Source organism: Notechis scutatus, chromosome 1 (assembly GCF_049901735.1).
Source record: "Notechis scutatus isolate UNSWTSFEM ecotype Mainland chromosome 1, rNotScu1.2, whole genome shotgun sequence".
In the NCBI taxonomy this organism is placed as follows: Eukaryota; Metazoa; Chordata; class Lepidosauria; order Squamata; family Elapidae; genus Notechis; species Notechis scutatus.
Genome location: NC_142009.1, coordinates 236,748,853 through 236,772,570, shown reverse-complemented (window position 1 = coordinate 236,772,570; position 23,718 = coordinate 236,748,853). Strand labels below are relative to the sequence as shown.

General features: G+C 39.1%; 2 protein-coding genes across 10 annotated transcripts in view; one reads left to right on the top strand and one right to left on the bottom strand.

The window, feature by feature from the left end:
- Window positions 1–8,983, bottom strand: part of TSPAN4 (tetraspanin 4) — a 797,106-nt gene extending 788,123 nt beyond the window's left edge. Inside the window, exon 1 of one of the 8 annotated variants that reach the window (XM_087950830.1) lies at window positions 8,817–8,983. The gene's annotated coding sequence lies outside the window, so the exon portion shown is untranslated. The remainder of the gene's footprint in view (window positions 1–8,816) is intronic. The other 7 variants (XM_087950829.1, XM_087950835.1, XM_087950833.1 and 4 more) reach the window with 7 other exon arrangements.
- A 406-nt stretch (window positions 8,984–9,389) lies between these two features.
- Window positions 9,390–15,769, top strand: POLR2L (RNA polymerase II, I and III subunit L). Of its 2 annotated transcripts, none has more exons than XM_026668236.2 (3): window positions 9,390–9,516; window positions 11,782–11,882; window positions 15,526–15,769. In XM_026668236.2, exons 2-3 carry the CDS (start codon window positions 11,788–11,790, stop codon window positions 15,632–15,634), a joined length of 204 nt encoding a protein of 67 aa, XP_026524021.1. In that variant the 5' UTR covers window positions 9,390–9,516; window positions 11,782–11,787; the 3' UTR covers window positions 15,635–15,769. The 2 variants fall into 2 exon arrangements, with proteins under 2 accessions (XP_026524021.1, XP_087806964.1); XM_087950838.1 differs by having other exon boundaries at window positions 9,468–9,602.
- The last annotated feature ends 7,949 nt before the right edge of the window (window positions 15,770–23,718 follow it).

The following is a 23,718-nucleotide window of genomic DNA, read 5'->3' as shown; positions in this document are numbered from 1 at the left end:
TCCTTAATCTAAACTACTGCTAACAGAAGAAAGACATTGTCATGCATTAGGAGGAACCCAGGGCCAACAGCACCAGCATATGGTCTCACAAGGGTCTGAGGATCTCATCTCGGTACCTAATGGCAGTCAGGTTACTTCTGGCGAGCATATGGAGGGTTGTGCAGCTCCCTAAAGAAATGCCACCCCACACCATTACTGATCCACTGCCAAACTGGTCAGGCTGGAGGATGTTGCAGGCAGCAGAACGTTCTCCACGGCGTCTCCAGACCCTGTCACATCTGTCACATGTGCTCAGTGTGGACCTGCTTTCATCTCTGAAGAGCACAGGGCACCAGTGGCGAATTTGCCAATCTTGGTGTTCTCTGGCAAATGCCAAACGTCCTGCACGGTGTTGGGCTGTGAGCACAATCCCCACCTGTGGATGTCGGGCCCTCATACCACCCTCATGGAGTCTGTTTCTGACCGTTTGAGCAGCCACATGCACATTTGTGGCCCACTGGAGGTTATTTTGCAGGGCTCTGGCAGTGCTCCTCCTGTCCCTCCTTGCACAAAGGCGGAGGTAGCGATCCTGATGCTGGGTTGTTGCCCTCCTACGGCCTCTTCCATGTCTCCTGATGTACTGGCCTGTCTCCTGGTAGCGCCTCCATGCTCTGGACACTACGCTGACAGACACAGCAAACTTTCTTGCCACAGCTCACATTGATGTGCCGTCCTGGATGAGCTGCACTACCTGAGCCACTTGTGTGGGTTGTAGACTCCGTCTCATGCTACCACTAGAGTGAAAGCACCGCCAGCATTCAAAAGTGACCAAACCATCAGCCAGAAAGCATAGGAACTGAGAAGTGGTCTGTGGTCACCACCTGCAGAACCACTCCTTTATTGGGGATGTCTTGCTAACTGCCTATGCTTTCCACCTGTTGTCTCTTCCATTTGCACAACAGCATGTGAAACTGATTGTCAATCAGTGTTGCTACCTAAGTGGACAGTTTGATTTCACAGAAGTGTGATTGACTTGGAGTTACATTGTGTTGTTTTAAGTGTTCCCTTTATTATTTTTTTGAGCAGTGTATATCAAACTCTACAGAAAAGTCACTACCTTGCAAATATAGAGGCTACCAGTAGTCTTCAACTTATGTTATGCCAGTCACTAAGCAGGTCATCATGCGATTGACCTGATTTATTACTTTTTTTTTTTGAAGTGGTCATTAAGCAAACCCATTGTAGGACACGGCAAACAGCTGTAAATGTGCATTGGTGGCTGAGGATCATGTGACCATGGGAGGGGGAGTCAGAACTTCAAATCAGCACCTTTGGAGGGGGTGTCCATTGTAAGTTTGAACTGTAAGAGAGTGGTCATAAGTTGAAAACTACCTGTACTGCATGATGAACTAGGAAAAGGACTAGATCTAAACTTCCTTATTGTCTTTAGGAATGAAAATGTGAGCAACTAGAAAAGCTATCTAACCCTCCCTCCTTGAAGAATATTTCATGTAGTACTCTAAATAACCACGTAAACTTTATCATCGGTAAAAAAGTTGGAACTTATAGGCCTTCAAATAAATCATAGTTGCATATGCTGGTTTCTGCAAGGCCCACTTATAGCCTATTTCTAGAAATGTTTATTCAAAAGTCATCTCTCTTCAGTTTAATGGTGCTTACTCTTATGTAGGCAAAAAGAAAAATTTAATCTAATGTCATACAAAGTGAAATTGTATCAGAATGGGGCTAGATATGGTTATATCTGCATGACTTTTTCCTTCAATTCCTATTTCTTTGGAAGCGTCAACTACCAAACATCTGTAGTTCTTGCACACAACTTCCATTGAGCTTCCTATTTTCCCCCTGGTTTATTCCTAATGCACATTTCATGCTGAGATAAGCATTACAGCTATTCCATGAATAAAGGATTACAGAAAAGGCTGCGTTTTGAAAGAAAAAGAGGTGCTGTACCTAACTTCATTCAGGATGGCAGAAATAGTTGCTGGATCCTACATTTCAGTGTGCAGTCATTTTAATTTGCATAGTTCTTAGTGTACTCTAAAGTTTTTTGTTTTGTTCTGTAAATCACAACCAGATCTGATGCAATCCAAAGCTACTGTTGGTCAAATGAAAGTTCAGACTATGTAATAAGGAAGTGCAATAAATGTGGAACACCACAGTAATTTGATGAACATATGTAATAAGATTTATTTAGGTTGTGGTCATTCAATGCACTGAACCACAAATTAGTCAAGTAGCCTTTGGGCCAGTATATTGTGTGAATCCAGGCCATATTGTTAGTTTATTGTTCACAGTACATCCATGCAAACCCAAAAAACTCAATTAAGTAAAGTATGGTTTTGCTCAAGTAATGGTAGACCTTTGAGGCTCTGCATGTCAACAATTCAGAAAATGCCTAGCTTGTCACAGATACTCCCCCAAACAAGAGAGAAACAATTTTCTATTTTCCTTTTATCTAGGCCACCCCAACAATAACAAAAGTCAAAGCCTCGACTTCAGCCCTAGTACAACTGCTGCTCTTCCAAAAGGCCACTTTGTGGTTCCCCATGAGCCTTGGGGAATAGTGTGATTGCTCCACAGCTCAGCACTCCCCAGGATCTGCTGTGTGCTACTTACCTTCAGGCAGTATTCTCTTTCTATTGAAAAGGCCAGTGCAGCATTTCTGAGGTACTCCAAGTGGCACGAGGCCTTTGTTCTTGGAAGCAGCTTCTTCTGCAGCCTCTGCGGCCAACAAACATACAAAAGGCCACCTCATTGTCGTGTGATTTTTGGAGGTTCCAGAGGCCTCAAACCCATTTTTGCACCTCCAAAAATCACAAGATAACAGACTATGCTTTTGAGAATAGTTGTTGCTGGTGAATGCTGGCATGTCATCCCAAACATGGCACATTACTTTTGACATGTGTTATGGGTCTGCCAACACTGGTTTAATTAAATAAGGCAAGCAAACATGAAAACAGTCTTAAAGTGAATGCAGCAATTTGCCAGTGACCCAACATACCACGATTTTTGTTTATATGTATAATTTTCAAGAAGCCATTTGCCACTCCAAATTTGTGAAATATTAATGTACTTTCACTGTATAATATTCCTCCAGTCTATAAAATTACCTAGACAATCAAGTAAATAGCATCCATATAATCTGTTATCTTTTCTAAATACCAGCAGGCTAACTATTTCAACCATAATTATCTGAGACACTGGGAGAGAAAAGATAAAATAATGACGAAGATCTTTCCAAATCGACTTTGCTAAACTGACAGGTAAAAGACTTCAATACCTCAGGTAGTTAAGATGTTTTTCAACGATGAACTGTAGGTTATCAATTAGTATTTTTCTAAGCAAGACATTTAGTCTTTCATAAAACTGGTACATATTAATGTTTCTAAAATTAATTATTTGCAGGGCATATGGTCATAACAAAGTATTGGGTTTTGACAATGAAGATGGCATTACTGAAAAACACTAAAATATGAGTGAAGTACACTTTTTTGATCTATAGAACAAAAAATGATTAAGTCTATTCTGGGACCACCATACTTTTCAAGTAGACTGCAAAAAGGGTGAAATAGAAATGCTGGCATAAGAATTTTTGTTATTTGAAAAACCCTGTGCGGGGGAAAAAACGCAATACTAGCAATAGTCATAAATCAGTGGGAGAACATTTAAATCTACCCAAACATTCTGCTCCTAAATTGTATGTTGTCATTGCTCAAAAACTAGATTTGAAAAGTACATCTCTAGCATAAAGTAGCTAAATTAGAACTATTTTTGTTTAAACACAGAGTTAGAGTTGAATGTAGACAATTTCTTGTCTTAATAAAGATATTCATGTGATGAAATGTGCACCTGCAGCAACAAGGGAGGAGTATTTTGCCAACTCAGAGGCTTCACAGAAGGAGGCCCAGATTAAGAAACAGCTCAAGTCCTGAGCTGGATGGGAGAAGTGGAAAGAGGTTCAGGGTAACCACATCCTAAAGTTATGTTGTTGGTTTGAGTTCCGAGCTTGGCAATTTGGTTGCAAATGTTTCGTCCCCATTTGAGGAGAGATCTTCAGTGCGCTTTGGATTGTGCTTGTCTGCGGGAGCGCTGGCCTTTAAATACCTTTCTAAGTTCTGGTCTGATTTCAGGTTGTGTGATTGGCTGGCTGTAGTTGCTGAGTCATAATCCTTGGCTTTAAGTACCATCTGTGTGGTGTAAATTAGTGCTGGTGTTGTTATTCGGATATCTTCCGATGATGTCATGGTCTGGTTTCGGGTTGATTTGTTTCGCACTGATTTTTTGGGTTGGTATTTTTTGCACTATAAGATGCACTCCCCCCCCCCAAAAAAAAGTGGGTAGAAATGTCTGTACATCTTATAGAGTGAATATTGTGGCAGGGAGGGGAGGGGGGTTGGTGCGGTGGCAGCAGGGAACGCTGAAGCCTTTGCTGCCAAGCAGCTGATTGGCAGTTGGATCAGCCTCCCGGAATATCGTCAATCAGCTGTTCTAGGCAGCAGGCATCACCACTGTTGCCTATCACCGCCTGTTCACCGCCCGCCTTTTCACCGCTGCCCATTCGCCACTGATTGGATCCTACTGTCTCATCTCTGGGCTTGGCCCTGAGAATTCATTAACACAGAAAAATTGAAATACCTCTAGTCACACAACATAGAGTTACACAATGGGGTGTACCTATTCCAGCCAACGAAATCCATCTCCAAGATAGTTTGCCTGTTTCACAAGAAACATTCAGCATTCTATGGCAACAAAGCATTAGCTCTGTATTCGGTGGGCTATTTGTCCCTTATCTATATTGTTCCCTACTTCTTTTTTCTTATTTCTGCAAGGTCTGAGATAGTCCCAAGAGTTCTGATACCTCTTTCACGCAATGACCTCACTATTTTGCTTACACTGAGATCAATATTGTGAGAACCAGAATCGATGATACATTAATATATATATTTGTCATACGTCTCCCTGTTACTTTTAATTTATATACTAATTAACAACTTCATACAGTATGTACTGTAAGAAGTCGACGTTAAAGTACTGAATGTTAGGTCTGAACATGTTTCAAAAATGTTCTGAAGATACATTTTGGAACATATGAAAACAAGGTAACTGCTTTAAGGAACCAAGTATTTTACAACAGCCATATGTTATGCAATTTATAAAGTAGCCACATTAACTTTCGGATTAACAAAGAAAGATAAAAGTGTTATTCAATATTCAACAATCAAAACATATAAGATTAACTCAATCCAAAACAGGCAAGATAAAACTTTTACAGACTCTAAAGTGTACCAAAAATGTCACAGAAGGCAAAGAATTCAAGAATATGTGTTGAGCCCCACATGGGGAGCAAACGAAGAAAACAAGTTCATATTACTTTCAAGAAGGCATATGTAATGTTAAAACTGTGATAAAATATAATTTTGGAAGAGTATAGAAATTACAGGTAGTCCTCACAATTGAGCTCAGAATTTATGTTGCTAAGTGAGAAATGGGTTAAGTGAGTTTTGCCCCATTTTAAGACTTTTCATGCCACATTTGTTAAGTGAATCACTGCAGTTGTTAAATTAGTAACGCACAGTTGTAAAGTGAATCTGGCTTCCCATTGACTTTGCTTGTCAGAAGATCGCAAAAGGGGATCACATGATCTTGGGACCCTTCATTATAAAGATGAACCAGTTGCCAAGCATCTGAATTTTGATCATGGGGATGCTGGAAAGGTTGTAACTGTGAAAAATGGTCATGTTATTTTTTTCAGTGCCATTGTAACTTTGAACTGTCACTAAATGATCCATTGTGAATTCATTAAAATGAAGTAGTTTTCTAATGTTGCTTCCCACTACTTTCACAACCCAGTTGTGCTGCCTCTTCTCCCAAAAATTTGCTTTTCTTCCATTTTCTTCCCACGGTCTCTCACAATATGCCACTACAGAGAAGTCCCTTTTCTAGATTACTGTTATGCATCACTTCTCTCTATGTAATTTATTGAAAGAGGGAACAGGACATTTTCTTCTCCTCAAGTAACTTACTGTTAAAATGGAGTGACCATTGTAGCTTACCTGAAAATCTGCTTAATTTTCCATTTGGGGAGAAGAGAGGAATCATTTACAATTCATTTTCCTTTGAATAATGACACAGGATTCAGGAATGTAATCCCACTAAATAATCTTCATGATTGCTTAGATCAGGGCTGTCAAACTCCCGGCCCGCAGGATGGATGCATCACACACTGACCAAGCCCACACCTGGTTTAGCAAAGGGGGGGAAAATCCCAGTATGTCACATGATGTCATGATGATGTGAGTTTGACACCCCTGGCTTAGATCCATTCATTTCCTCCAAACTCAGTTGCAGATATATATCTGCCAACTTAGCATCTACTTTAAATATACAAAAATGTGGCATTGCAACTGTTATGATCTTGAATCTAACCATAATAATACAGGCCTCTGAAACTAGAAATCCTGCTGAAATAGACCAACAACATATCTAGTAACAACATATCTATTTTCCCACAATAGCTACTTCTAGAACTTTGGAAGTTTTTACCACACTCACAGAAACAGTTTGTAACTAGCATCAGTTCCATAAAACAAAACAGAAGACAAGACATGGGAGAACATGATGGTTGGAGACTTTCATGAAAGTTAACACTTCTTCAAATTTGCAACTTTCTATCCTAACAGTGAAGGAGTAAATAGGGACATTGGGAACGGGTCTCAATAGACTGGATCAGATTAGCTTAAAAAGTTAGTTCTGTGGGCTTTTCTTCCAACACTGAGCAGCAGTTGTAAAGGCCAACCACAGCATCTAGAAAAAAGGCAGTTATATTAAGGAGGTACAAAAGTGAGCATTCTCCTCACATGCACCAAAGACCTTGGTGACTTTAAATCTGAAGCATGCACAACTCTATTAGTTGTGGTAGTGTGAAGATGAGCTCAAAGATCTCCAAAAGACCATAAGTTACCTGTTACAAAACCACCCAAAAACTTACACCCTTCAACCTGTCCCACACAATTATTTGGTAGCCTTACAAGTTGTAGGGAAGACTTCCCTTATGCCCTCTTTCTCAAACAGACTTGGGTTTCATTCTGGCATTCAAAGATCCCCTATAACCTAAAAGTGCAGAAGAAGGGCAGGAACGTATCTACAGACTCAAGATCCCAGGTCTTGTTCAAATCTCCTCCATGATTTGTAACTCCACTCCATTCCAACTTTGTCATTGGACCACAATCCTCCTAAAGATACAGGTTTCTGTTCTAAATACTCCCAGTCATTGGAAGGAAACACTAGAGAGCCTCTTCAGCACATCTGGCCCAGAGGGGGCGGGGGAGCCAAAATTATGCTAGATTAAGTCAAATGGGCCACACCCAGTTCCTTCAGCCAAACTCACAAGAGCAGAAAAGTTCTAGTCTTGTGACAACGGGTCCGCACTGTGTACGCTAGGAACCTATTCGTTGCATTACAGGACCACGGAGTAAGCAAGCGATACAGAGTACGTAATCAGCTCTTTCCCCGTTTATTTTCCTCAGCGTCCACACGCTTAGCATACACAGACACACTCCGCCTCTTAAGTTTACACAGGGGACCTTAGACCAGCTACCACCTCTCGTTCTGAAACGCCTCATAAGATTTCCACGAAGCGAAAAAAGGAGGTCGAAGTACATCAAATAAATGCTTGGAAGGAAGAGCAGCGCGTTATGTATATGTTCCCCCCCCCCGCCCCCCGATGGGCAGCCTTAAAACCAGAGCAACCTTCCGATTAATTGACTTGCTCCACTGTAAGCGACCCGCCGCTTTCAACCAGGCGGATTGCTTAACAGGTTTACTCGCCTCCCCAATGTCAACGTCTCCTCCCTCAAAAGGCCGTACATCCATCTCGGGGCGTTGACATCCACCCCCGTGGGGTTTACGTCTGAAGAAAGGTGCGCGGAAAGAAGCCGGGATGTACCAAATCAAAACAGCGGCTGATTTGCCTCCTCCAAGGTCTTCCCTTCAAGAGGCTGGGGAGATTAAATCAGCTCCTGGAAAACAGACACTTATCTATACGGGGCAAGTTTTCGCGTGACATCAACACAGTCACCGGCTCCATTAGCTTAACGTTCCGAAGGAAGGAAGGAAGGAAGGAAGGAAGGAAGGAAAATTCCTTCTTTCGGAAACCAAAAACGATGAGCAAGAAGAAGCCGGCGCAGCCAAGGAAGAACGCGATGGGGGGAGACGGGACATCACTGCTTTTCTCCTCAACTCGGTCTCCCAAGTTAAAAAGAAGGAAGGTTTTACTATTATTTTACTAGCCCCAGGTTTCCATTTAGAGTTTCTCTCCCGATATTTAAAAATGCACTGCGTAAGATCGCAGTCCCCTCTCCCGCATCTTTTCCCCGCGCCTGCAACCACGCAAATCTCTACTAACTCGAGCGGTTTGGGGGCCAAACGTGAGAAGAAATCGCTCTTTCGGCGGCAGCGGAACACAAACCAACCGGCCTCCTACGTAAGATCACAAGCAGACCGACAAGGGCAGCGAGCAGCTGTTTTCTATCCGCTGCCTCCCCTCCGCTTATTTCCTTTAGTATCTAGCATTGCTCCCGTCAACAGAGAAGTGTGGAAAAAAAATAAACTTAGCAGGGCTTGACTGGCAACACCACCAGTTGCACTTTCCAGTTTGCAGAGCAAATCAGCGGAGCGGGGAGACGAGCCTTTCCATCCCCCGTTGGGACTCTCCGTTGGAGAGAAAAACGAAAAGCAAAAACTCTCGGCAACAAGTGTCGTCCAAACAGCACCGCGGCAACGCAAAAAAAGAAAAAAAAGCAGAAGCGAGGAAATACCTTGCCGCCTCGCCGCTGCTTCCGATGAGCCCCGGAGTTCAGCCGCTGCTGCCTAAAACTCGGCGCTCCGCAAGCCGAACGCACCAAGCCAGATAGATACTCAGCGCGCCGCGCACGAGAATCGCGAAGTTCTTAGAGGAACGCAGTTATCTTGAGCCAACCGCGGTGCCGTACCTCTTGGAACGTACCATTATTTTTATCCTGGGGGGGATCGATTTGGATTAAAAGGTGGGGGGGAAAGAAGGGGTTTTTCTTTCTACGCTTGTCACAGATCTCGCTGATGTCTATGGGTACACGCCTCTATTTTCTATTACTGCCCCGGGAAGCTAAAATACTACTCAGGGAAGCCAGGAAACGTTATTTCTTTCATTTTGCGGAATAGTAGCGCCCGCAGGAGTGGGCGTGGCCTTGCGAAAGCGTGGACCGGCGGCAGCTTCATTGCCCGGGGTTGAACGGGCGGTAGCCATTGGTGGCCCTCCTGAGAGACTACAGAAGAACTCGCCTTTGGCGGTTAAGCTTTAGAAATAGGACGTTGGAATGTTTTTCCCCCCGACAGAGACCGATACACCGGTATATTGAGCCTTTGTGGCGCAGTGGTAAGAGTGCAGTACTGCAAGCTACTTCTGCAGCCAGCTGCCTACAATTTGGCAGTTCAAATCCCACCAGACTCAAGGTTAACTCAGCCTTCCATCCTTCCGAGGTGGGTAAAACGAGGACCCAGATCGTTGGGGGCAATAGGCTGACTCTGTAAACCGCTTAGACAGGGCTGTAAAGCACTATAAAGCGGTATGCAAGTCCAAGTGCTATTGCTGTAACTGTAGCTCGGGTCCTTTCAGTTTGGTTTTTATTCTGTTTTTCTGCCTCGTTCTTCACACACAAGATAAACTGACGAAGAAAGGACGAAAGGTTGCTTCGGGGATACAGTCGTGGGATTCAGAGAGGCTTTCCCAGAAAAGCGTTTTAGCGGGAAGAAACCTTGCACTTTGCATCATTTAAGGAGTCGACAGCTTGACAGAAACATACAATGCTGAGCTAAAGCTAAACACACCCCATAAGAACTTTAATATGTTAAGCCTGCCGGTTTGGGGTTGTACAACATATTGTGCTTCATGCTGTTAAATTTTGGTCTATGGTGCTGTGGGAATGTAACCTGCCTGATTAATTTATGATTCACTATAGTGGTAGGTTACACTGAATAAATTACCATTGATTAGATGAGCAATATCATACAAACAGCCGATCTGTAACTATTCAAATTTTTCCTCCTTTCCCCCCTCCAGAAATGATGGAATAAATAATGAGGGGGGAAACAGGGAAGGTTACAAATGGAGGATGATAACATTTGCACACACCCTAAATGACAGTTTAAATGAACTATGTAGCTGTCCAGAAAGAAGCCTTATCGCTAGAAGAATCACAAATATGTCTTGTAGCTATAAGATCTTTTCTGTCTTAGTTTTTTTCCCCAACAATGAAAGAGTTGAAAAGAGTAATGAGAAAACACAGAATTGCAAATAGAGATTGATACAGTCTGATCTTCTGTACAATTCCTTAAATGAGGCTAAATAGAAAAATGAGAATGAGAAAAATTTCATCTAGAACCACTTCCATCAGATAAAACGTTTATTGCAAAATGGTCCTTGCAGAATTTTATCAAATACCTAGATAGCATCTTTCATTATATTCCATTCATATTTCTTTTTTTTTCAATTAAAAAAAATCAACTAAAAGAACAGAAGCATGTTCTTTTATTGACAATAATGCAAGCTATCTGGAAACATCAGCTGTTTAATAGAAGGGTTCCTGTGTTTTCATCCTGATACGTAGTAGTTCTATTTCCCTGTTCATCCCATAGATACGATAGCTCAAATGCTATGAAAAATGGTCCGAAGAACAGGGTTGTAAAACAAGATAATTTGGCATCAGGCTAAGAAAATGTAATACACTTGTTCATTACCAATAAAGGAGAATATTTCTAGCTCAGGGTTGAAATGGGTCCTTGGTGCTCTCTGAGTTGGTTGTTTTTTTGCAGATGTTTCATTACCTAAACTAGGTAACATTATCAACACCAGGACTGATGATGTTACTTAGTCTGCAAGAAAACAACCAAGCTCAGAGAGCATCAAGGACCCTTCATTTATTGATTAGTCAGAGAGCTTGGTGATTAAGCCAAAATTTAAAGCTGAGTTCCCATAATATATTCAAGCCATAGTCAATTAGCCCTTCTGAAAGGCAAAGAGATTGTGGGTGGCTCTTGCAAGGTGTTCCAAAGGATAGGAGCCATGGCAAAAAAAAAATGCTATTCTAGATCTGAAATTCCTTGATCAGAAGGGTGGCAGCAAGCCCCACCTGCCAGAAATATGTATATAAGCATTAAAAAATAGATACACTTATAGTCAGGTGGGATTTTTTTGCATATGTACTTAATCCTACGTTATTTGGGATTCCCAGACATCCCACCTATCAAACCACATTCATTTCAACAGTTATGTCCTTTGTGTCCCTATCCAAGGAAATATGTTTAGAGTTGGGTTATATAGGTAGTCCTTGACTTACAACTATTCATTTAATGACCATTCAAAATTACAATGGCACTTATTTACAACCAGTCCACACTTATGACCATCACAGCATCTCCACAGTCTTGTGATCAAAATTTAGGAGCTTGACAACTGGCAATTATCTACAATGGTCGCAGCATATCAAATCAAATCAAATCAAACTTTTATTGTCAATGCACAACATCTGTACAATGAAATTGAATGCCAGGGTCACATGGTGCCCATTTGTGACCTTCCCAGCAAGCTTCCAACAAGTGAAGTCAATGGGGAAGCTTCATTTAATGATCATGTGATTCACTTAACAATTGCAGTGACTCACATAACAACCATGACAAAAAGGTCATGAAATTGGGTGTGAATCAATAACACCTTGCTTAAATGCTGTTTTGTTTATATTTTCATAGGTTGAAATGATTATACCTGTGAGATGCTTCACTTGTGGTAAAATAGTTGGAAATAAATGGGAGGCATATCTTGGCCTTTTGCAAGCAGAATATACAGAAGGGTATGCATTCTCAACTCCTATATTTTCATAACTATTTTGTAAGATAAGCAATAATTTTATCATTATAACAATTTGGATTGCAGTGTAATATTTAAGTATATTATTTCCATGCCACTCATGCAAATGTTGCTAATTTTTTGGTGGCTTCAATTGATAGCCTGTACAGGATAAGACATTGCTTAATTATTCCTTTGTAGTGTCCTCTTAGACATGTATTTCTGAGTAACACTTTAGTTTGTTATATTATGAAAACAGATCAAATAATTTGATTGATTTTAAAATATTAATCTTGTTCCACTAACCCCTAATACCAGTGATGGTATTTGACTGGTTTGGCCCGTTTCTGGCGAGCTGGTAGCAGCGATGAGCAGTGGAGACCAAACCGGTTCTCTCTGCTGGCTCTGCTATTGGGCCTGCCCGCCCACCCGAGCTTCCATACTCACCTTTATCCACTGAATTTGAATTGCAGCTGCTTTGCACCACACAGAATAGTGCCGCACGGCAGCTGCTGAAGTGACTGGGATCATGCAGGCTTGCAGGAGGCAAGTTAGAATGCCTCTGTGCCTGCGCAAAGTGTGCATTTAGTGCACGAGTGCACGCAAAGTTTGTGCACATGTGCAAAGCGCGCCCACCAAGCCACGCCCACTGAACCAGTGGCAACAATATTTGAATCCCACCACTGCCTAATACTGATATGCTCTTTGAAAAAAAAAAAAAAGCTTGCTCACTTTTGCAGTCATGTAATACTGTTTTTCAATAATAGCAATTAAATGGCACATTATGTTGAATCCTATTATGTATTATAAAAGCCTGAAAAATATTTCTTCCATTGATTGCTAGTATTTGGAAACTGTTGTCTATTATTCTCTTTTGTGCTGTATTCTCAATTTTCCTTACCTTGGTAGAATTGTCTCTGGTTGCAGTTAATCATGGTGTGATGGCCATTGATTTTTCATTGCGAATACAGAATTGGAAACTATGGAACCACAAGCTGATATTAAATAGCATATTACTAAAATATTTGCATGATAAATACATCTGATTGAGTGTACGCCTAAATTCTCTTGCAGTTTATTGTATGATTTTAGATTGGCCAAGTGAACATAAAATGCTTAATTGAATTCCTCCTAGCAGCAGAATTGTCTGTAGTGACTGTTATCTGACAATTTTCAGGACAATCAAGAATGTCAGATATTGTTAAAATAATTTATTGTAATAAAAAGGGGTCAGGTCACCTGAATAAGCTAGTTGTCCAGAGATGCAGAGATTCTGCCGTATTTCAAAATGTTGCTTTTCACTTACATTGAGATTCTTCAAACAGCACTGACTCAAAGCAGTATTGAAGAAAAGAACATAATCATTTCTGCTTAATTGTTTAGGTCCATATTATCAGATGTAGGGTTTTTAAAAACGAGCATGGATTCATAAAAATTGGTATATGAGAATTCTTTTGCAGCACTCAGCTTTTCTGCAGTTTTGGTGGAAATTAATGTGTTTATATGCATTTCTACTTAGAAATAAATTCCTTGGAGTTCAATAAAATCATCTCCATACAAGCTTATACAATTCTGCAGCCTATGTATGCTGGGATTTTCATCAAAACACTAATAAAACAAAGACAACAATTATAATACACCATTAAAATGTGTAATGGTCTATTTTTAGTTTTATTGTTGTTTGAATAGATTTGAGGTTGAACTCTTATGAAGAAGCTTTCATTTGATGTGGAAATCTGGAACTTGGGGAAGCTACAGATTGCCATTATGCGTTCATCAGTTCTCTGCTTATATTTTTTAGCTTTCATTTACTTGATCTGTGAGTGAATGTCATCTCAAACTGAATGTTAAATGCGCTAGATATTTTATGCCTACACAAATATTTACCCAAATCATGAGCTGTACAGGCAGTCCGTAATGACTGAAATTTCGATCCTAATGGCTGTTGCAAGTCGAGGATTACTTGTAGCCTCCCATTTAGAATGTAATATTTCCTTACATGTCAAAATATGCAATAATAACACTTGAAAAATGCCACCTTTTTTGAGACTATTCCTATCCTTGTTAGTGCCTCTGACTCTGCCATCTAAAAGATGCTAATTAGTCCCTATTGAAATCCTGGATTTATATAAAATAGAAACAAATGGAATATTACCTGGAAGGTCAGGATTAAGTCCAGATAAGTTGTTTCCACTAAATAGAGGCTGAATAGCTAATATCTGATCAAGAATGAATAGATTGGACACAATAGGTTGAATAATGCCTAATGAACAAGTATCCATCCTAAAATGAACCAACATTCATTTTCCATCCCTCCATCTGAATCCACTGCATGCATCAGAATGATAAAATCAGAGTGATACAATCAATCCAGGATGATTCAGCAAGGTCAGATAGTTGAAATCATTACAAAGCAAGGAGTTTCTGCCATACTACATTTATGCTGGGGGGGGGGGAGACTAAATGCTTTTTCTTGAGAGTGGCATTATACTAGTAACACACATTATTGCAACATGTGCCCTGAAATTAATTTGAATGACTAGTTCTTGGTTCAGTAAATTATTTTTGTGTTTCAGTCCTGTCCTTTTTAAAGATGGGGATTCTTGCAGGCATACGCATATGTATGTGTTCATAGGCAAGTGTATCTCTCAAACAATGCACAAGTGGTAGCATGAGGAGAGGAATCACCACAATTAGTTTCAGGTAAAATTGACAGTCATGGCTTGAAAAGGAAGAGGAACCTATGAATTACAAAGGTTTCCTGTCTTTTTCTCATTATTTGCTCTTCTATTTTGAAAGAGGCTTGTTGTTGATGATGATGTTCTGAGTCTTTCTTTCGTGCATTTGGGAAAGAGAAAAAGAGGAAGATGCTGAAAACTTCTAGAAGCCAACACTGTGTGACTTTTGTGGTGGAGAATTCCTAAGCATTGGGGTGGAAAGAAAATAAGCAAATCATAGATCTAAAAGTTCCCCACATTTTCTTTTTATGTTTTCCTGCAGGGCCGAGACCATCTTCTACATCTGTCTTGTTAAGAAGATAAGATTTGAAGTAGTCAAAAGCATCTTTTCCCCCCAATATATAGCCTTGGTTCTTCGATCAAAACAGCAGTTCCTCTCACTAGACTATCAAGACACCAGATGTGATTTTAAGTGGGAATGCTCAAGGCAATCAAATCAGGCACATGTTTATGAGTAGAAAAATCTAAAAACTAGTAATTGATCCAAGTAGAATTAACAGAGCATTTATGAGGCAACTTCTTTCACAACTTTTTCCCCTAATGATCTCTGAATAGTTCTTAGTTACACCATCCTCTGCACCAGAGATGGTATTCAGCAGGTTCTCACCAGTTCTAGAGAACCAATAGCAGAAATTTTGAGTAATCCAGAGAACCGGCAAATCCCACCTCTGACTGGAGTTTTTACAGTATCCTTCCCCTGCCACGCCCACCAAGCCACACCCACAGAACCGGTAGTAAAAAAATGTGAATCCCATCACTGCTCTGCACCATCCTTTGCTGCAGATTCTCTTTTTCTCTCATCTTTCTTTCTTTTGTGGACAGGGCCTTGAGTTTGTTTGTATTTTATTGGGATCTGATTTAAACATGATGCTTTTCTTTGAAAATACTATTGCTTTTGTTTGTTCCTAGTGACGCCTTGGATGCTTTGGGTCTGAAAAGATACTGCTGTCGCAGAATGCTGCTTGCTCACGTAGACCTGATTGAAAAGCTCCTGAACTATGCCCCACTGGAGAAATAAATATGAAGAATTTATGGTGTTATGTGTACATGAACCAAAGTTTTTACACTCCTCAGGCCAAACTACTGGAATTAGAAATCAGATTAATGATCTGTGGGAAGTTCCTTAAGCCACTTAGCATTCCCCCAAATAAATGACTTAATAATGAATTTCACCTAGACAGTTGGGGATTGTGCTTTTAATTACAGCAGGGTTTTTGTCAGATTCTAAGTATATTAGAATCTTTTGGATTTTCAAATATGGCAGTTTGGAAAAAAAACCACAATGGGTTACAGTCAGCAGTTGTAATGAAGTTTTAATAAAAATTATTTTTGTTAAACCAGTTCCTATTGCCTTATTCTAAATATCATTCCTGAATTACATGAATTGCATTTCAACCTCACTCAGATCGTTCACTTGGGCATCTACACATTATTGTGAATTCCATTTCAATGTTCTTTCACATTATTACATTATATCTTAAAAACTAGACCAGGCATAATGACCTATGCTGTGGGTTGTCAAAGGAAAAATAAAAGTAGGAAGGGCAGGCAGCCTCTTCACAAATGACCTTTGTATACCAATAGTTTCAAAATGTAGGAAATAATCTGTATTTGATTAACTAGATAATAGAATATTTTTCATTTCATATGCCAGAGTGTAAAACTAAAAATCCCATTTTCTGGAGCTGTGGCAAACATACAAAGATGGAGAGAACATGAGCAACTTAGTTCATGGTGAGCAATTATGTTTCATGGAAATTATTACATCCAAGAAGGAATAGATTAACCAGATGCAAGTCATAAGTATACAGATACATGTTTGTTATGCAAGTTATAAGTAAGTTAAATAGATACATGCATTTTTTCAAATTCTTTTGTTCACTGAACCAATCTGAGTCAGTCACTGAGACCAGAGGTTTAGTCTTCCTAGCTTTCAGACTTGTGCTGGAGACCATCAGGGAACTCTTCTCTCACCAGAATGTCTCTTGTTCATCCTTAATTCAGAATTAAGAAACTTTGTGTCTGTCAATTAAAAAATACTGCCTCTGTTGCATATGTTTCTGCAAGTTCTGTAGTTGGTTTTTAATTATTAGAGTTGAGCTGGAATTCTGCACTTGTATTTTCTGTTTTGGGATCCTTTGAGGGAACTTAGTAAATAAATATGTGCTTGTTGCTGAATAAGCCTGGAAGAAATGGTTTTTTAACTAACAATTCAGCTTACAAACTAGAAAACAAATACACGATTAATTCAGTAAGAGGTAAAAGATGTTTTCCTGTTAGCCAGCAAAACACTTCTGGATATTTTCAATCACTTTGAGTACTGTTATGGTGCAAGTACAATCCAAAACCATATTTAGAGAAAGACATTTTGGACTGTCGCTATCCAGGTCTGCTGTAATGGCCTTGAGTTTCAACATAGCACAGTGCCGTTTTAGAGATGGCAAACAGCTTTGAGGAATTGATATTTATCAATTTACAGACATTATTCTAACTTGTGATCTTTTAAAAAAATAATTATTAATATTTCCTGCAAAGACAGAATAAAGTTTCCCTTTTTTATATTATGTTCAGCAAGCCCGGACCATGTAATAATAAATAAAACTAAAAAATACAAGAAAAGCTTGTTTCTCTACACACTGACATCAGGGATTAGTGAAGCATCTCTGGAATAATAGTAATAAGGATTCAATAAAAATGCCAAATCCAATCTAAACATCTGGCTGACTACAACCAACCACAACATAATTCGTCTCAAGGCAGTGTATAGCGGATGACAAACATTAGAAAACTAAGTACAGTAATAACTGCATAGCAGGGAAATACAGAGAAAAAATATCAAGCCACACGAGATCACCAAATGCCCACAGCCTGTTAAAATGTCAGTTCTTAACCATCCCTTGAGCTTCACACACCCTCAAACTATCCAAATATCCTTCATCCAATAATAAATGTGAAACATGCCAAAGGAAAACTGCTTCCATAAACATTACATAAACATTACATGGTACATTACATTGAGGAGTATAAGGTCCACGTACCTTGCTGAAAGTAAGAAAATTAGTGCTTGGACAGTGCTTGACTTGGAAATAATATAGCAAATCCATATATCATGCTTGGTGGCATGAACATAATAAATGAGGTAACATAATTCCCAGGTTTGATATATGAAAAGATTTGGAGAATGTCAGTTTCTTAGGCTCATCTACATAATTCAAGAAATCATGGTTATGTAGCTTGTACCAAATAGACCAGCAAAGACAGGTGCTATATTTACTTACTTTAGCTATTCTCAGTTCCTTGTAGAACCCCATTTTTTCCAACATTTTGACTAGTTTTATCAATTGGTTTTTTGACAAAAACTATTTTAGGAACATTTAAAAACTTCTAAGCATTATTCTCATTCCCTCCTGCAAATCTTTACATGTTAACCTTCCTCTTTTTCATTTATTACTGGGATGCAAAATATTGTTTTTTTTTTTAAATCCTCCAGTCTTTAGCCATTTAAAATGTTCTGTTATATTTTAAACTGCGTGCTGAATTCTAAAGCAAAGGGCATTAAGTGATTAATTTTGGCATTTGTGTTTCATGGTTGGCTGGAGAGCTTATGTTTTTGTAAGCTTGTAAATTATCTAGGAAAATAGCTTTTAAAAAAAATAACATTCTGTTTCAGGCCTCATGCTTCTGGAATCCATCAAGTTACCATTCCTTTGCTTTTACCTGTCCGAAGTTACATTTTGAGAGTATAATGGTGCACTAGTTCCAGGTGCTAGACTTGGGTTGTTGTTTTTTCCAGAATCTCTACCTTCCAGAAGAAAATCCTGGTTTATTCTGCACTTCAACGTTTCACTGAGATGGTCTCCTCCATTATGTTTCAGGTTATATTGCTATAAACTACTCTGAAAAACATCAGAAGGCATCTAGATAGTTTAAAATGCTCACTTATGCCAACCACACTGAAACCGTAAGTGGGACTGAAGAAAATAAGATGTAAGCAAATAAAAGGTGTAAAGATCAACATAATCCCTGATCAAAGTGTAACACCTGATCCAGCACAGTGGGATAGATTAGCAGATCTCAAACATTAAATCTCAGGACCTCCTCTTTACATTATTTAAAAATGAGTGAGGAAAGAATGTTGGTTTATGTGGGCTATATCTATAAATATTTAGTATATTAGAAATTAAAAAGTAAGAATTTTTAAAATATTTATTCCACTTTATGGACCCTTGAAATATACCCAGGGTCCCCAGAGCACACCCTGAGAGCTGCTGGGATAGACATGTGTATGTACATGATATAGCTGTAAAACACCTAACTGCACCAAATAAAAAGTTTGATTAATCACTATGTGTTTTGCTAACCATTCCTTGTTACAAAGATGAAAATTTGACCTCTAAAACTTAAATATGCAAATGGAATTAAAAAGTATTTCCAGTGCAAACATTAAGCAATAAAAGTAATTAGTACTGAAGACATGCTAATGTGAGACTGCAGAGCTACAAGAATTTTGTCAGTATGTGCCACAGTTATTTATTTACCATTTCAACACAATCATCAAGATTTTAATTTTAAACTGGGAAAATATCATTTTCCCTATGTGATAATTTGCAGAGGATATTTTTATTATGGGATTCAAAATGAAGATTCTTACCTTTTAGAGAGCAAAAAATGCACACTACCGTAATAAAGAGAAATTTTGCCCTCTTGAAATTAAAAACCTATAATTGATTCTGTCACATACAACCCCTGTTGCCAAAAGGGCTGTCCTTGTTTTCCTTGCTTTCTTCAAAATTAAAGTGTAACCCCATTATTTCAAGGATGGTTTCATTGTTTTTGCTGCCACCACAGGACCCTTTCCATTTCTTTCATTTTTCTCCTATATTTATTTATAAATGTTTAAGATGAAGTGACTAGGAAGAATGTGGGAAGGGTATAAGATCAGCAGAGTTTTGTGTGTGTGTGCATGTGTCTAAGCTGCCCTCCTTGCCTTCCCCAACACTAAATATATACTCATAAATCTGTCCCCTTGACAGATGGAGGTTTTTCTTCTGTCTAATCTGTCTTTCCACCCACACTTCCCAAATCCTTTTGTTCATAATTCCTCCAGAAAATAAACTGGGAAGAGGTGCTCTGTATTGCCACACTTTGATGACAGTTGTAATACCCAATCATATATTTACACCTCCTGCTTAGCAATTATGCAACTTGTTTCTCTCTTCTTCGTCTTCTTTTTGCCCAGTGTGATGTGTAAATGATAACCCATTGGTTTTTGTTGTTCTAGAATGAATTGATACCTACACCAAACCAAAAACAAATGCATAGTCCTGTGTCTGTCAGTGTGACAGTGGGATCTCTAAACATATTCAGGAACAGGAGCTTCATTGTAGAGGAATTGTTCACAGTCTGGCCTCCTGATGTCTGAACTCCAGCTACAGAACAATTAACCAGTTAGAACAATTAACATTTAACAGTGAGAACAATTAACCAGTGGAACAGCATGCCTCCAGAAGTTGAGGGTGCTCCATCACTAAGAGTCTTTTAAGAGTCCGGACATCCACTTGTAATGATCCACATCAAATTGTACAGGGTCTCTTGCTTGAGCAGGGCTGGACTAGAAGACCTCCAAGGTCCCCTTCCATCTCTCTTACTCTGTTAGAAATGAAAGCTGAAATGATGTCCCTGCAGCTGGTGAAACTGGGACAGTGACAGAATAGGTGAACAACGCTCTCATCAAGTTGTGCATCACACCAGGCACTATAAAAGTAAGGGAAAAAATACAACTATTTGCAAGTCGTAATACTATATTGTTAACAAACATGCACCTGACAAATTTCTCCAGATTATAAAACCACAAAAGTTATTCTGACTTCAGATACAATCAAATACAGAAAAGCAGTCTCAGGAAGTACTCTGCGTTTTGACAGTGGTCTTCAGCAGGTCTCCATCAATTTATTGTACTTTACCTTGTCATCAATAGGAGGATAATATGAGATGTGTTGTTCTAGCTCCTTCCCCAAACTATCTGCAAGGAAGGCTGGAGTTAGAACTAGGGCATCCTACTATTACTGTCCGCCCAATGTTGAACCATTCACTAAGGGTTCCATTTATTTTCACATGTGCTCTTCTTTCATCATATGTTCTTCTTACTCATTCACTAACCCAACTTCCAATCCAATTGAGAGCAAAACATTCATATTTCAAGCTGGTTCATTTTATCATACCCTTTCTTTCACTCAAGAAATGTACAATAAATTCACTCAAGAAATTTTATAAGGTTTCACATTCATGCTTTTGTTTCCCAGTCATCTGCTGAAGAGCAAACATCTGGCCTATACACCCCACATTCAAACTAAAGCCCCTCTACATTTCCCAAGTTTTACTCTCTTACCTCTTGTACAGAATCCACTTACCATGGTACTATGACAAACTAGCAGTTTTTGCCCTCGCTCATGCAATCTTTCCCTTTCTTTCATTTATCAGGCACAGATGCGGTCTTCACACCTGCACTTTTCACATTTTTTCAGTCACATCATCAGCCACTGCAGCTTCCGCATTTTGCATCTTGCTCACAGCAACGTTTGCTTCCTTTTTTATCATTTTAGTCCCATTCTTTTATATACCACTATTATTTCCATAGAAATCATCTTATATCATTCTCTTACTTCAGTTTCATTCCAATTTGCTTCTCTTCCTTGTTTAGTCCTCCTTTAAAACTATTTTATTCCCTTAAAAATAACTGATTTCCTCTGTTTGTTCTCCCTTTGTCTACATTCTTGCAACCACATTTCTCTACACCCATTTTGTAGTCTCTTTCCCTCATCCTCAATTTTGCAGCAGTCATTGCTATCTATGCATCTTTTTCTTCTCCAGAGCTTTTTCACTTTATCATTCCCCTAAACATTATTTTTCATACTTCCTTATTAGTATACCTTCAAACACTTCTTGGCAATTTGTGACATAATTATTTTCACTCTGCTGTGAACAGCTTACACATCTTCTTTCTTTATATATTCACTGTCTATTCATTGTTGAGAGAATAACCTGTCTTTTAATACTTTTTTTTAAACTAGTAGGTTTATGCTTTCCTTTCCTATTTGCTTCCAATATATTCTACTTCTTTTAATCTGATTTATTTTACTTGTTTTGTTTTATATGTTCTTTTCCTCCCCCATCCATCCTCCACATGATCAAACTCCACTAAAAAAAGAGAGCTCTCTCATGTTTAAAGCCTCTCAATACTCTTGTATTATTCAATCATTCTCTCACTTTTCCATCATAAACCATCAAATGAATCATCTTTTTTGATTCATTCTTTCTCCATGTGTGCAAATGAATAGATTTATGCTTAGACCACATATTCAAAGCCAATATAGATTTTTCAAAGCAGATGCTCACCAAATGACCATATTTCTCAATCATTTTAATGTCTCCAAATAACCTTGCTCTACTGTACTCCCTTACCTTGTTCCAACCAGCCATTCAAATATTTCATTCACACAGAATGTTGCATACCTTTTCCTAAAATGTGTCCCTGTTTTTAGCCATTATCCCCATTTATTGCAACATAGCATGCAACCATTATCAACCGATGCATTTCTACATTAATATGACCAATAGCACTGAATGGCAAATTTGTATTTGCTTCATTTTTTATATCTTTTGTTCATAATTAAGCCTACACCTTATCTGCATGTGTTTATTGACTCTTCTCCACAAGATCAAACCAACCTTCATTCAAATCATATCAAAGACCAAGGTAGTTGTAATTTGGTAGGGAAAATGTAGTGATAGCTGTGATATACATGAACGGTAGCAAACTAGAGAAAGTCAATGATATTGTGTCCTTTTGTAGAACATTCACTAAAACCAGAGGATACATGGAGAAATTTAAAGCTATGCAAATGTTTGTAGAAAAGTGATGGCTATTAGTTAATGAACAGTTGTCCAAAGCAGGGAAAGTGATTGTGCATAACAGCATGCTCCTTCCCACTTTGTTATATAAAACTGAGAATTGGGTATATCAGGAAGAAACATAAAGGAAGTCAAATGCAGAATAAGATACTTAAAAGTGTTGTTAGTTGCAAAGTCATGTCCAACCCATTGCAACCCCATGGACAACATTCCTCCAGGCCTTCCTGTCCTCTACCATCTTCTGGAGTCCATTTAAGCTCATGCCTCCTGCTTCAGTGACTCCATCCAGCCACCTCATTCTCTGTCATCCCCTTCTTCTAGTGCCCTCAATCTTTCACTTTAAAGTGTGTATGAATATAAATAATGATCAATGTGAAAACAATATTTTGAGATAGTTTGGTCATGTAGAATAAATGGGTGAGAACTAAATCACAGAACAATACAAGAAGAAAGATAAATGAGTTTAAGAGGAAGAGGAAGGTTGATTGAATGGACATGAATGGACATGATCAGTTCCTCAAAAGGAGGAGTTTAAAGAACAAAAAGCAAAGCATGAAATAGTGTCTGAATGTTGGACAAAATGGAAGCAAGGACGATTTCAAACACAGAAAGAGGATAGAGAGAGGCGCAGGTGTTGATATAAAAGTTTTAGCAGGAATTTGACCATTTTGTTGCTAACTTTGGATGCATAATTTTGGACCTGGGGGTGGTGATGATAGAATTTTTAAACATAGAAAAAGGAAAGATCATTCATTCCCATTCCACCCTTAAGCCTTTCCCAAAAGGAGAAACAGAAATGAGAACTTTGTCTGAGTCCTTCGCAGTGATGTTGCCACCCTTTTGGTGAAATAATCTATGGCCCGTTTTCTGTACTGTAGGAAGTTAGCACCCACCCCTCTCCTCGGAAAATGAAATATTTTAGAATATACTAAAAAGGCAGAATATTTCCCCTAAAAAGAGAAGTAGAAACTCAGAAGCAGAAGCTCACTCCAACCTTGGTTAATGGGCAGGCCATTAAGGCCTGGGCCAGAGTATTCTACATAACAAAGGCCTCTACCCATCTTACCACATGGCCTGGGAAGATTGCATCAGCCAGCACTCAGATGAAGCCATGTGGTCCAGACAAAGCCTACGAAGTTAGATAAGATCCTCGCCCCTGGGAGTCTGACAGCCAATTAGATACATTTCTTA

Coding starts and splice junctions, on each gene's coding strand:
- POLR2L (XM_026668236.2), top strand. CDS start 11,788: ATGATTATACCTGTGAGATGCTTCACTTGTGGTAAAATAGTTGGAAAT. Junction 11,883..15,525: donor CAAGCAGAATATACAGAAGG/GTATGCATTCTC, acceptor GTTTGTTCCTAG/TGACGCCTTGGATGCTTTGG.